The sequence below is a fragment of the Salmo trutta genome, chromosome 33 (assembly GCF_901001165.1).
Source record: "Salmo trutta chromosome 33, fSalTru1.1, whole genome shotgun sequence".
Classification (NCBI taxonomy): domain Eukaryota; kingdom Metazoa; phylum Chordata; class Actinopteri; order Salmoniformes; family Salmonidae; genus Salmo; species Salmo trutta.
In genome coordinates this window covers 28,539,607-28,555,059 of record NC_042989.1, presented here as the reverse complement: position 1 = coordinate 28,555,059, position 15,453 = coordinate 28,539,607, and the positions used below count along the sequence as shown (strand labels likewise).

Below are 15,453 nucleotides of genomic sequence, written 5' to 3'. Positions count from 1 at the left end.
GGTTTTTTCAGAAGGGGTGCAACTCTCGCTCTCTTGAAGACGGAAGGGACGTAGCCAGCGGTCAAGGATGAGTTGATGAGCGAGGTGAGGTAAGGGAGAAGGTCTCCGGAAATGGTCTGGAGAAGAGAGGAGGGGATAGGGTCAAGTGGGCAGGTTGTTGGGCGGCCGGCCGTCACGAGACGCGAGATTTCATCTGGAGAGAGAGGGGAGAAAGAGGTCAAAGCACAGGGTAGGGCAGTGTGAGCAGGACCAGCGGTGTCGTTTGGCTTAGCAAACGAGGATCGGATGTCATCAGCCTTCTTTTCAAAATGGTTGACGAAGTCATCCGCAGAGAGAGAGGAGGGGGGGGGGGGGGAGGGGGAGGAGGATTCAGGAGGGAGGAGAAGGTAGCAAAGAGCTTCCTAGGGTTAGAGGCAGATGCTTGGAATTTAGAGTGGTAGAAAGTGGCTTTAGCAGCAGAGACAGAAGAGGAAAATGTAGAGAGGAGGGCGTGAAAGGATGCCAGGTCCGCAGGGAGGCGAGTTTTCCTCCATTTCCGCTCGGCTGCCCGGAGCCCTGTTCTGTGAGCTCGCAGTGAGTCGTCGAGCCACGGCGCAGGAGTGGAGGACCGAGCCGGCCTGGAGGATAGGGGACAGAGAAAATCGAAGGATGCAGAAAGGGAGGAGAGGAGGGTTGAGGAGGCAGAATCAGGAGATAGGTTGGAGAAGGTTTGAGCAGAGGGAAGAGATGATCGAAGGTTGGGACGGCGCAATACCATCCGAGTAGGGGCAGACAGAAATAGTTGCTTTATGCGTGCTGTACGTTATGGCCTGACACGTCACGATGTAACGGAGGGTCAGTTTTCTCAACTTTTCTCCAATGCTATAGAGCCATTACCATGTCGATCAACGCTTGAATAGAAACGTAGTTCACACCCCAGATTTTGAAGTCAACACAGTCGCTACAGTCCCATTAGTTTTCTTTGCAGCCTCGTTTGAATGTCGCTGGTTGCGCACATTTGTACGAAATGGGGTGAGTTTACGTTATCTGTCTATGAGGCCTCTCAGGTTGCAGAAAGAGGATCGGCCCCTGTGTGTCTCCCCTGTCCTATTTATATCTGGACAACACTGACACTCTGGGCCCACACAGCCTGCCTGCCTGGGTCTCCTCTCCTCTGGTATCTATACATCTAGAGAGAGGAGAGGGCACTCCCCTGGGGGAATACCCTTGAAAACCAGAAAGAGAGATAGAGGGGGAGCTGAGGACAGGAAGAAGGGAGTAATGGTGTAGCAGGAGTCACTGGCTATTAGCTGATCTCTCTCACTCTCTACTGCTCTCTTTCTACTATATATCTCTACCTTCTTTCATCGCTCTCCCCTTTCCCTGTCCCCTCTCCTCTCTCGCTCTCGCTACTGCTCTCTTTCTGCTATATATCTCTACCTTCTTTCATCTCTCTCCCCCTCTCCTTTCCCTGTCCCCTCTCCTCTCTGTCTCTCTCACTCTCTACTGCTCTCTTTCTGCTATATATCTCTACCTTCTTCTTTCATCTCTCTCCCCCTCCCCTTTCCCTGTCCCCTCTCCTCTCTCTCTCTCTCTCTCTCTCTCTTCGGTGTGTGAGTAATGTGCTAGATATCAGTATTTGATAATAAAGCTGGTGCCTATTAAGAGTGATGGCTATATTATGCTGTGTTTGGAAAGCCTACACATTAGGGCCTAGAGAACACCACTCTAGTCTGCACAGAAGAGGAGGAAGGCTTGACATATGGAAAAGAAAAGGGTGACACTTGCCTCCCTGCCCCCTTGTCCCCTTTCTCTCACACTCTCTCTCACTATTTCACACTCTGTCTCGCTCTCTCTCCGTCTCGCTCTCTCTCTCTCTCCCCCTCTCCCTCTCTCTCTCCCTCTCTTTGATTTGGCTGTGCCTATTTCCCTCTTTCTCTCTTTCTCTCTCTTTCTCTGTCTCTCTGTTTAGGCCTGTTGGAGGGTCTGACTCCATTTACACGCTACGTTATCACGGTTACAGCGTGCACCTGGGCTGGCTGTACCGAGAGTCCCCGTGACAACAGTAGAGATGGAGACGTGAGTTGGAGCATCACCACTCCAGAAGAGGGTACAATCTCACACACACACACATGCACACACACACACACACACACACACACACACACACACACACACACACACACACACACACACACACACACACACACACACACACACACACACACACACACACAATTTCACACACGCACGCACACACACACACACTCGCACACACGCACGCGCATACACACACACACACACACACACACAAACACACACGCACACACAAACACACACACACACACACACACACACACTCTTCTGATGAATGTTAAAACCAGGATGAAGCGTGTACAGCGAGGGTCTTTCTTAATGACACGTTGACACTAAGACTGTAATCACTCCACTTAGGAGGAGGCTGTCTGAATGGGTGGGTGTGTCTGCATGGATGGGTGTGTCTGCATGGATGGGTGTGTCTGAATGGATGGGTGTGTGTGTCTGCATGGATGGGTGTGTGTGTCTGCATGGATGGGTGTGTGTGTCTGCATGGATGGGTGTGTCTGCATGGATGGGTGTGTGTGTCTGAATGGATGGGTGTGTTTGTCTGAATGGATGGGTGTGTCTGCATGGATGGGTGTGTGTGTCTGCATGGATGGGTGTGTGTGTCTGCATGGATGGGTGTGTGTGTCTGAATGGATGGGTGTGTGTCTGCATGGATGGGTGTGTTTGTCTGAATGGATGGGTGTGTTTGTGTGGAAGGAGGGCTGTGTATAAGAATTTAGCAGCGTGGTGTGTATAGAGTGTATAAGAGTTTGAGTTGTGGATGGTAGATTAGCCTCCAGGGGTCAGTTCGGGTGTAGGAGTGTGTATGTTCTCATTGATGTACTGGCCAGTATGTGGGTGTGGTTCTTCAGTGTGTGGACTAGTGACATCTAAGTAGTACTGTCCAAAGAAGGTGGTTTGGTAGGAGTTTGTATTATTCATGTTAAGTGTTTGTTGGTCAGTGAAGGTGGTTTGGTAGGAGTTTGTATTATTCAGGTTAAGTGTTTGTTGGTCAGTGAAGGGGGTTTGGTAGGAGTTTGTATTATTCAGGTTAAGTGTTTGTTGGTCAGTGAAGGTGGTTTGGTAGGAGTTTGTATTATTCAGGTTAAGTGTTTGTTGGTCAGTGAAGGGGGTTTGGTAGGAGTTTGTATTATTCAGGTTAAGTGTTTGTTGGTCAGTGAAGGTGGTTTGGTAGGAGTTTGTATTATTCAGGTTAAGTGTTTGTTGGTCAGTGAAGGTGGTTTGGTAGGAGTTTGTATTATTCAGGTTAAGTGTTTGTTGGTCAGTGAAGGGGGTTTGGTAGGAGTTTGTATTATTCAGGTTAAGTGTTTGTTGGTCAGTGAAGGGGGTTTGGTAGGAGGTTGTATTATTCAGGTTAAGTGTTTGTTGGTCAGTGAAGGGGGTTTGGTAGGAGTTTGTATTATTCAGGTTAAGTGTTTGTTGGTCAGTGAAGGGGGTTTGGTAGGAGGTTGTATTATTCAGGTTAAGTGTTTGTTGGTCAGTGAAGGTGGTTTGGTAGGAGTTTGTATTATTCAGGTTAAGTGTTTGTTGGCCAGTGAAGGGGGTTTGGTAGGAGTTTGTATTATTCAGGTTAAGTGTTTGTTGGTCAGTGAAGGGGGTTTGGTAGGAGCTTGTATTATTCAGGTTAAGTGTTTGTTGGTCAGTGAAGGGGGTTTGGTAGGAGTTTGTATTATTCAGGTTAAGTGTTTGTTGGCCAGTGAAGGGGGTTTGGTAGGAGTTTGTATTATTCAGGTTAAGTGTTTGTTGGTCAGTGAAGGGGGTTTGGTAGGAGTTTGTATTATTCAGGTTAAGTGTTTGTTGGTCAGTGAAGGTGGTTTGGTAGGAGTTTGTATTATTCAGGTTAAGTGTTTGTTGGTCAGTGAAGGGGGTTTGGTAGGAGTTTGTATTATTCAGGTTAAGTGTTTGTTGGTCAGTGAAGGTGGTTTGGTAGGAGTTTGTATTATTCAGGTTAAGTGTTTGTTGGTCAGTGAAGGGGGTTTGGTAGGAGTTTGTATTATTCAGGTTAAGTGTTTGTTGGTCAGTGAAGGTGGTTTGGTAGGAGTTTGTATTATTCAGGTTAAGTGTTTGTTGGTCAGTGAAGGTGGTTTGGTAGGAGTTTGTATTATTCAGGTTAAGTGTTTGTTGGTCAGTGAAGGGGGTTTGGTAGGAGGTTGTATTATTCAGGTTAAGTGTTTGTTGGTCAGTGAAGGTGGTTTGGTAGGAGTTTGTATTATTCAGGTTAAGTGTTTGTTGGTCAGTGAAGGGGGTTGAATTGGAGTATGAACTACTTAGTGAATAAGTGTGTTATAGTTAAGGATTGAGTGTCAGTTAATGAATAAGTGTGTATATGTTGAATGGAGGTGTTCAATAATAACTGCAGACATGTAGATACGGTTTCTAATCATTAGGCGGGAGGGGAATGGTAGAGGTATATAGAGAGATGAATCCAGCTCAATCTTTAATGGGCTGCATCTCTAATTCCTCTAATACTGATCAATGTCCTCTTTAATTCCTCTTCCATTGTTCAGGCAGCAGGCCTGTCATTACAGCAGGCAGCTAGAGAAGATTAATGGAACATACACACACACACACACACACACACACACACACACACACACACACACACACACACACACACACACACACACACACTTGAATCCTGTCTTCTATTATCCAGGGATCTAGTCCGGTGTAGCTCAGTTCGTAGAGCCAGGCCTGTAGGTTTGAAAATGTATGTTCTCACTAACTGTAAGTTGCTCTGGATAAGAGTGTCTGCTAAATGACTCAAATATAAATGGTTCACCACTCTGGTGGTGGGGGGAGGGACATTAAGAAATACTTCACACTTTTCTTTTCAGAGAGGGGGGAGAAAGACAGAAAAATAGGGAAAGAACACGCCAGAGAGAGAATAAGGGGAGAGAGGGAGAGAGAGAGAGAGAGGGGGAAAAAGGGGGAGGGAGAGAGAGAGAGAGAGAGAGGAGAGGGACAGCGGGAATAAAGACAGATTAATTGTCACGGCTGATTATACCCCTCCGTCTGATGGTCTGATAAAGCTGCCTGCTCTCTGTCTCTCTCTCTCTAGTATGGTACCTATCTCATAGTTGTAGAGCTAAAACACCAGCACAGCTTCACACGGCTGAGTAGCCCTCTAGAGTCTATCTAACACCAGCACAGTGTCACACGGCTGAGTAGCCCTCTAGAGTCTATCTAACACCAGCACAGTGTCACACGGCTGAGTAGCCCTCTAGAGTCTATCTAACACCAGCACAGCATCACACGGCTGAGTAGCCCTCTAGAGTCTAACACCAGCACAGCATCACACGGCTGAGTAGCCCTCTAGAGTCTATCTAACACCAGCACAGCATCACACGGCTGAGTAGCCCTCTAGAGTCTAACACCAGCACAGCATCACACGGCTGAGTAGCCCTCTAGAGTCTATCTAACACCAGCACAGCGTCACACGGCTGAGTAGCCCTCTAGAGTCTAACACCAGCACAGCATCACACGGCTGAGTAGCCCTCTAGAGTCTATCTAACACCAGCACAGCATCACACGGCTGAGTAGCCCTCTAGAGTCTATCTAACACCAGCACAGCTTCACACGGCTGAGTAGCCCTCTAGAGTCTATCTAACACCAGCACAGCGTCACACGGCTGAGTAGCCCTCTAGAGTCTATCTAACACCAGCACAGCGTCACACGGCTGAGTAGCCCTCTAGAGTCTATCTAACACCAGCACAGCATCACACGGCTGAGTAGCCCTCTAGAGTCTATCTAACACTGAGTTTGGAGCAGGCAGGTGGAGTCGCAGCCTTGGTGGGGGGTCCTGAGCCCTCCGCGGCTGTACAGTGAGCTATGCAGGCAGCTTTTCAGGCCGTCGTCCATTAATCTAGGTTGAGCTAAATAGCCTTGTTTAAGAGCTAATATGACGGTAGGGGTCAGGGTGCAGTAGGAAAATCAATTTGATGTGGACGTGATTACAAAAAGTGAGATTATAGTATCGATTCTCACCGAGTGAAATTTAAACATTGTTCTCTGTCAGGAGAGACCGGAGTTACAACTAGACTCTGTTTTTGTCTCTCACCCACACATTCACGCACACACACATTCACGCACACACACACACACACAGACAAAAACACACACACACACACAGACACACACATACACTCCTGACATGGTACTTGGAATCAAACACCCTGGAACATATTGTTCTTCATCTCTCCTTCTTCTCACCACTATGTTAATATGTCTTCACGTCTCTGTTGTGTTTGCCTGTATGCTGCATAGCCCCTTTCCCTAAGGTAAAATAACAGTGTTGTGGGCCGTTACTCCAAAATGTTTTATATATTACTTAGTGTAACCGATGTGAAATGGCTAGTTAGTTAGCGGTGGTGCGCGCTAATAGCGTTTCAATCGGGTGACGTCACTCGCTCTGAGACCTGAAGTAGTTGTTCCCCTTGGCTTTTGTGGTGCGATGGGTAACGATGCTTCGTGGGTGTCAGTTGTTGATGTGTGCAGAGGGTCCCTGGTTCAAGCCCAGGTTGGGGCGAGGAGAGGGACAGAAGTTAAACTGTTACATTAGCTATTACTCGTTATTTATTTTTTCAGTAATAAATTACTTTCCATATTACTCCCTGAGAAACGTAACGTAATTCGTTAGACTACTCGTTAAATAACTTTTTCGTTACACCCCAAAACAGTGCGCGTCCTCACTCAATGTAAACAATGTCACCGTTACGTTACTTAGGCCTATACACCAACACAATTAGCCTGGTAATGACATATTCTACTGTGGATAAGGGCAGCATTTCCTCAACTATATACCCAGCTACAAGCTGGTTCAGCTCTCCCTGGGTTACAGGCTGTCCTCCTGAACCATTAGAATCAAACTTTGGTTGTTTGGATGAGATAGGCCTACAGTCATCCTATGGTCAAATCTCAGGGGTTGTTGGACGATTGGACATCGAGGCCTTCACGGGACCAAAACATTTGACCTGTTTCGAAATGAATGGACCTGGGGCTTTCCCATCCGACCCAAATATGCATAAATAAAAAAAATTAAATATAGAGTCCTATTCCGAACGGAGCCGAGGAAAACTAGACCCGTTCCGTATGAACCAAGTCGGATCCGTTCCGAGTGAGGGAAGCAGCAGAAACGTCGATGTTTAAGCTACTGTGTTAACCGTAGCTGATAAAGCACGGTGGAGAGGATGACAGGTGAGGCTCTAGCAGGGGCCATGCTTGTGTGTAGGCTACTGTGAGTGTGAGCAAGTGACATGGGGAACAGAGACGAGAGACAGCAACCAACCAAGCCGACTCACGCTATAGTACATTTACATTTACGTCATTTAGCAGACGCTCTTATCCAGAGCGACTAATAGCTGCCATGGCCAGGTTATTTATCCAATATGATTACGTAGTAACTGTCTTGACTGCGTCAAACTGGGAGAAGCTAGTTAAGCTAGCTAGCTAGGCTAATTGAGGATGCTTGCGGTTTCTCGTCCTACACAGTTACAAACAACAACAACTCAGACTATAAAGTAGCAGCCTACCTGATCTTAGTGGTTTTAGCCTGTCATTCACCTTGAACTTTTAATTCCATCTTCCATTGATTAGATATCTCCTCACTTTTGCGCCACACGGATGCTTGACTGTAGCCTATTGCCTCTTTGATGACTTATGATTGGCCAACAACAACAATCTACACGTGCCACTCTCGTGAAAGCAAAGAGCAGCAGCAAAAATTATTCACATTCTCTCTCTCTCTCAACTGCAGCAGTCACGTTCGGAGCTGTATGGGTCCTTCCGGACAAGTTAGTTAAAATTACACATACCCGAGACAAGTGACAATCATATCAGATCTGACCCAGACCGGTGACACCTGGATTGGGTCTGGGGTATTCGGGTACAGGTGGATCCGTGAAGACCTCTGTTTCTAGCAGTGGAAAGGTTTAATATTACTTGTTACCACAAAATGTAATATTATTACTGTAACGCGTTACCTCCAACACTGAAAATAAAACATTCCATTCTGTTCCATTGTTAATATTATGTTCCATTCTATTCTATTCTGTTCCATTCTATTCTGTTCCGTTCTATTCTATTCTGTTCCATTCTATTCTGTTCCATTCTATTCTATTCTGTTCCATTCTATTCTGTTCCGTTCTATTCTATTCTGTTCCATTCTATTCTGTTCCATTCTATTCTATTCTGTTCCATTCTATTCTGTTCCATTCTATTCTATTCTGTTCCATTCTATTCTATTCTGTTCCATTCTATTCTATTCCGTTCCATTCTATTCTGTTCCGTTCTATTCTATTCTGTTCTGTTCTATTATATTCTATTCCGTTCTATTATATTCTGTTCCGTTCTATTATATTCCGTTCCATTCTATTCTATTCTGTTCCATTCTATTCTATTCTGTTGCATTCTATTATATTCTGTTCCATTCTATTCTATTCTGTTCCATTCTATTCTCTTCCGTTCTATTCTATTCTGTTCCGTTCTATTATATTCCGTTCCATTCTATTCTATTCTGTTGAATTCTATTCTATTCTGTTCCATTCTATTATATTCCGTTCCGTTCTATTCTATTCTGTTCTGTTCCATTCTATTATATTCTGTTCCATTCTATTATATTCTGTTCCATTGTATTATATTCTGTTTTATTCTGTCCTATTCAATTATAAAATGTAACATCCTCGTCTGTCCCTGCAGTTCCAGAGGATGTGTCCCCTCCCAGTGCTGTGTCAACCCCCTCCTCTCTGGCTGTGTCCTGGGGTCCCCCTGCCAGACCCAATGGTCTCATCACTGACTACCTGTTATACCACAATGGACAACTACTCTACCAAGGGAACAACACACACCTCAATATCACTGGTGAGAGGAGAGAAAGACAAATAGAGAGAGGAGAGAGAGAGGAGAGAGGCAAGAGAGTGAGGGAGAGAATGAGAGAGAGAGAGAGAGAGAGAGAGTGTGTGTGTGTGTGTGTGTGTGTGTGTGTGTGTGTGTGTGTGTGTGTGTGTGTGTGTGTGTGTGTGTGGATAGTCCTGCCACTGCTTCCCTGTCAGTGCAGAGGGATGAGTGCTACATGAAAGAGGGAAGAGTGAAGAAAAACTAAATGAAAAGGGGGATTAGCATTTGAAAGAGACAGAGCATCTCTAACTTGCCAGGGGAATAACACACACACATAGACACACACACACACTCTCTCTCTCACACATACACATAGACACTCACTCTCTCTCTCTCTCTCTCTCTCTCTCTCTCTCTCTCTCTCTCTCTCTCTCTCTCTCTCTCTCTCTCTCTCTCTCGCTCTCTCTCTCTCACACTCTCTCTCTCACACTCTCTCTCTCTCTCTCACACTCTCTCTCTCTCACACATACACACACACATAGACACTCACACACACTCTCTCTCTCTCACACACACACATAGACACTCACACACACTCTCTCATACCTACACACACACACACACACATAGACACTCACACACACTCTCTCTCTCACACAGACACTCACACACACTCTCTTCCACACACACACACACTCTCTCTCTCGCTCTCTCTGTGCTGTTAATAGTGAGAGGTAATCGTGGAGACTGGTATTATCAGTAATGTGGTAATACAGTGTGTCTGATGTTCATAGTGATTATGAGGATTATGAGTGTGGTAATTATATGGGCTTAATGCCATTACAGACACAGAGCTGTATTACAGGCATCTCCTACACAGTATCTCTACTCTGGAGAAGTAGCATCATGTTTAACTGTATAGACAACACAAATGTATGCACTAAAATTAAATAAAAACACTTCACCTATACTTAATGTAAAGATAATAAATTAACAAACTGTAGCTACTATTCGCTGTATGTCAGAAGTCCGTCCAGAGTTTAGGAGGAAGGAGAGATGTAAGCGTGTTTCCCACCAGATTTAGGATCTGTTTTAAGGTAGATTTCTTTATGTAGTAAGTCTATTCCAGCCCCATTCTTTCTTCCCCTATAGTTATCTTCCTCTCATTCCTACCATCTCTTACCCACCCTATATTCTCTCCTCTGTCTAATTGTGTGTGTGTGTGTGTGTGTGTGTGTGTGTGTGTGTGTGTGTGTGTGTGTGTGTGTGTGTGTGTGTGTGTGTGTGTGTGTGTGTGTGTATTGTCAGCGCATTGTAGTGGACCCCCTGCTGAGAGTTTGGATTCCCTGCCATTCTTTTCTCCTTTCTCTCTCCCGTTCAAATTTTTTTCTTCTCTCTGCTCTCCCTTCTCTGCTCTCTCCCCTTCCTCCTCTCACTCTCCTCCTCTCTTCCTTCTTTTGTTCTCCTCTTTCCCTCCTGCGCCCAATTCTCTACCCTTTCTTTCTCCCCTTCCTCCTTCTTTCTCTCATCTCCTCTCCCCCTTCCTCCCTGACTGTAGAGTATTTCCTCATTGTCTCTTTGAAACACACAGCTCTCAGTCAGCTGCCCTGCGTCCTGCCAAACACTACAAATAACCAACAAATCCGCCCACTGTGGGCTCGCGGTGTGTGTGTGTGTGTGTGTGTGTGTGTGTGTGTGTGTGTGTGTGTGTGTGTGTGTGTGTGTGTGTGTGTGTGTGTGTGTGTGTGTAGACAACCCCTTGTCCTATTCCCTATTGTGGAAATCCTGAAGGGTGGTATAGTGTCTGCAGACTGAAAACATGTATGTCTCTGCTTTATTTTGGACTTTCAGACCATGTTTCTGTCAGCCTGATCACTACAAATACAGTTTGATTTCAGACGTTTGAAAAGGTATTGAAAAATCAGTGATAATAGTTGATACTTTATGGTATAAGGTCGGTTGATTTGCAGAGCCTTCCCCAAACTACGTTTTGTTTTTTTGCCCTAACACTACACAATAAACGGTCATCCATAATACATTGAATTTCGAAGGGAAGCTATGAGATCTTGTTGGTTTCTGTATGAACCATTTTGAAGCGTCTGTTAAAAACTTGTGTGTGTTGCAGGTTTAGGTGTGTATTCTCCCCATATGTTCGTGCTGAGTGTGTGTACGGCGGCGGGCTGCTCTAACAGCTCCCAGGTCACCCTGCTCACCTCCCAGCAGCCACCTGGAGACATGGAGCCTCCCAGCCTCACCGTGCTAGACTCCCGCACCGTCTACATACAGTAAGTACACACACACATCTCTACTGAGTAGTACACACACATCTCTACTGAGTAGTACACACACATCTCTACTGAGTAGTACACACACACACATCTCTACTGAGTAGTACACACACACATCTCTACTGAGTAGTACACACACACCTCTACTGAGTAGTACACACACATCTCTACTGAGTAGTACACACACACATCTCTACTGGGTAGTACACACACACACCTCTACTGAGTAGTACACACACACATCTCTACTGAGTAGTACACACACCTCTCTACTGAGTAGTACACACACATCTCTACTGAGTAGTACACACACACCTCTACTGAGTAGTACACACACACATCTCTACTGAGTAGTACACACACACACATCTCTACTGAGTAGTACACACACCTCTCTACTGAGTAGTACACACACATCTCTACTGAGTAGTACACACACACCTCTCTACTGAGTAGTACACACACATATCTCTACTGAGTAGTACACACACACATCTCTACTGAGTAGTACACACACACATCTCTACTGAGTAGTACACACACACCTCTCTACTGAGTAGTACACACACACACCTCTACTGAGTAGTACACACACACCTCTCTACTGAGTAGTACACACACACACCTCTACTGAGTAGTACACACACACCTCTCTACTGAGTAGTACACACACACCTCTACTGAGTAGTACACACACATATCTCTACTGAGTAGTACACACACACATCTCTACTGAGTAGTACACACACACATCTCTACTGAGTAGTACACACACACCTCTACTGAGTAGTACACACACATCTCTACTGAGTAGTACACACACACATCTCTACTGAGTAGTACACACACACATCTCTACTGAGTAGTACACACACACATCTCTACTGAGTAGTACACACACACCTCTACTGAGTAGTACACACACATCTCTACTGAGTAGTACACACACATCTCTACTGAGTAGTACACACACATCTCTACTGAGTAGTACACACACACATCTCTGCTGAGTAGTACACACACACACCTCTACTGAGTAGTACACACACATCTCTACTGAGTAGTACACACACATCTCTACTGAGTAGTACACACACATCTCTACTGAGTAGTACACACACACACCTCTACTGAGTAGTACACACACACCTCTACTGAGTAGTACACACACATCTCTACTGAGTAGTACACACACATCTCTACTGAGTAGTACACACACATCTCTACTGAGTAGTACACACACACATCTCTACTGAGTAGTAAACACACACATCTCTACTGAGTAGTACACACACATCTCTACTGAGTAGTACGCACACACATCTCTGCTGAGTAGTACACACACACATCTCTACTGAGTAGTACACACACACACCTCTACTGAGTAGTACACACACATCTCTACTGAGTAGTACACACACCTCTCTACTGAGTAGTACACACACATCTCTACTGAGTAGTACACACACATCTCTACTGAGTAGTACACACACACATCTCTACTGAGTAGTACACACACACATCTCTACTGAGTAGTACACACACACATCTCTACTGAGTAGTACACACACATCTCTACTGAGTAGTACACACACACATCTCTACTGAGTAGTACACACACACACCTCTACTGAGTAGTACACACACACACCTCTACTGAGTAGTACACACACACATCTCTACTGAGTAGTACACACACATCTCTACTGAGTAGTACACACACACCTCTACTGAGTAGTACACACATATCTCTACTGAATAGTACACACACACATCTCTACTGAGTAGTACACACACACATCTCTACTGAGTAGTACACACACATCTCTACTGAGTAGTACACACACACATCTCTACTGAGTAGTACACACACATCTCCACTGAGTAGTACACACACACACACCTCTACTAGCACTGCACAAATCAAAGTTTATTTTTTTGTGTACACAGATGTTTTCGCAGGTGCAGCAAAATACTTGTGTTTCTAGCTCCAACAGTGCAGTAATACCTAGCAATACAAAAAATACAATACACACATAATCCAGAAAAATAAACAAATCTTGAAATTAAGAAATATCAGAGCGAGCAATATCCGAAATAAATATATATACAGTGACTTGGGAAAGTATTCAGTCAGACCCCTTGACTTTTTCCACATTTTGTTACATTACAACCTTATTCTAAAATTGATTACATAGTTTTTTTCCCTCAGCAATCTACACACAATACCCCATAATGACAACGCGATAACAGGTTTTTAGAAATGTTTGCAAATGTATACAAATTTAAAAATAAGAAATACCTTATTTACATAACTATTCAGACAATTTGCTATGTGACAGAATTGAGGCTAGGTACATTGTGTTTCCATTGATCATCCTTGAGATGTTTCTACAACTTGATTGTAGCCCAGTTCAATTGATTTGACGTGATTTGGAAAGGCACCCACCTGTCTATATAAGGTTCCACAGTTGACAGTGCACGTCAGAGCAAAAACCAAGCCATGAGATTGAAGGAATTGTCCATAGAGCTTCGAGACAGGATTATGCAGGGTTGAAGGTCCCCAAGAACACAGTGGCCTCCATCATTCTTAAATGGAACCACCAAGACTCTTCCTAGAGCTGACCAAACTGAGCAATCGGGGGATAAGGGCCTTAGTCGGGGAGATGACCAAGAACCCGATGGTCACTCTGACAGAGTTCTAAAGAACCTTCCAGAAGGATAACCATCAGCACTCCACCAATCAGGCATTTATGGTAGAGTGACCAGACAGAAGCCACTCCTCAGTAAAAGGAACATGACAGCCGGCTTGGAGATTGCCAAAGGCACCTAAAGACTCTCCGACCATGAGAAACAAGATTCTCTGGTCTCATGAAATCAAGGAAACCTGGCACCATCCCTACGGTGAAGCATGGTGGTGGCAGCATAATGCTGTTTGGATGTTTTTCAGCGGCAGGGACTGGGAGTCTAGTCAGGATCGAGGCAAAGGTGAACGGAGCAAAGTACAGAGAGATCATTGATGAAAACCTGCTCCGAAGTGCTCAGGACCTCAGACTGGGGCAAAGGTTCACCTTCCAACAGGACAATGACCCTAAGCACACAGCCAAGACGACGTAGGGGTGGCTTCGGGACAAGTCTCTGAATGTCCTTGAGTGGCCCAGCCTGGACTTGAACACGATTGAACATCTCTGGAGAAACTTGAAAATAGTTATGCAGCAACGCTCCCCATCCAACCTGACAGAGCTTGAGAGGATCTGCAGAGAAGAATTGGAGAAACTCCCCAAATACAGGTGTGCCAAGCTTGTAATGTCATACCCAACAAGACTCGACGCTGTAATTGCTGCCGAAGGTGCTTCAACAAAGTACTGAGTAAAGGGTCTGAATACTTATATAAATGTGATATCTCTATTTTGTTATTTTATATAAATGAGCAAACATTTCTAAAAACCTGTTTTTGCTTTGTCATTATTAGGTATTGTGTGTAGATTGATGAGGAAAAAAACAATTTAATCAATTTTAGAATAAGGCTGTAACCTAACAAAGTGTGGAAAAAGTCAAGAGGTCTGAATACTTTCCGAAAGGCAAAGTATATTAATAGAGAAGGTGTATACAGTATATACAGTATATATTACACATACACACACACATACATATAACTGCACCACCTATGTTACTACATAATAATACAAGTATCTTGAATGTCTATGATCCTCAAAGTGGAGATGTTGTTTATAGATTCTGTATAGGAATAGGTGTGTAACTGCTCCATACACACCACTGAGGTACAGCATAGGGATGTGTGTGTGTGTGTGTGTGTGTGTGTGTATCTCTGAGAAGGGTAATATAGCCATAAACAACTCTCCATGTCATTGAATATGACACCTTTAGAAAGACTGTGGGCTTATAGGTAGATAGATGGCTTCAGACTACATGGCATTGACTGTCCTCCAACGAGAGAGAGAGAGAGAGAGAGAGAGAGAGAGAGAGAGAGAGAGAGAGAGAGAGAGAGAGAGAGAGAGAGAGACTGTATGAGTCTCTATATTATAGAGTGTGTGTGCCATTAGAGCCCCTGGCCACCATCACTTAAGACCCACAGCAGGAGGGCAGCGCGACACACACCGGAGAGAGGGTGGAGAAGAGAACAGCAGAGGGTGAATGAATAAATCAGAATACAGAAAAGTGTATGCAGACAGTGTGTCAGAGGGAGAGTGAGGCCGGCAGGTTAGGGTGAGAAACACTGATCTCT

The 15,453-nt window shown here is 44.8% G+C and overlaps 1 protein-coding gene across 1 annotated transcript in view; it reads left to right on the top strand.

The window, feature by feature from the left end:
• The window catches only part of ush2a (Usher syndrome 2A (autosomal recessive, mild)), a 258,301-nt gene that overhangs the window by 28,344 nt on the left and 214,504 nt on the right, over nt 1–15,453 (top strand). Inside the window, exons 10-12 of the mRNA XM_029729287.1 lie at nt 1,952–2,089; nt 8,782–8,943; nt 11,045–11,204. Coding sequence (XP_029585147.1) covers nt 1,952–2,089; nt 8,782–8,943; nt 11,045–11,204 — 460 coding nt within the window. The remainder of the gene's footprint in view (nt 1–1,951; nt 2,090–8,781; nt 8,944–11,044; nt 11,205–15,453) is intronic.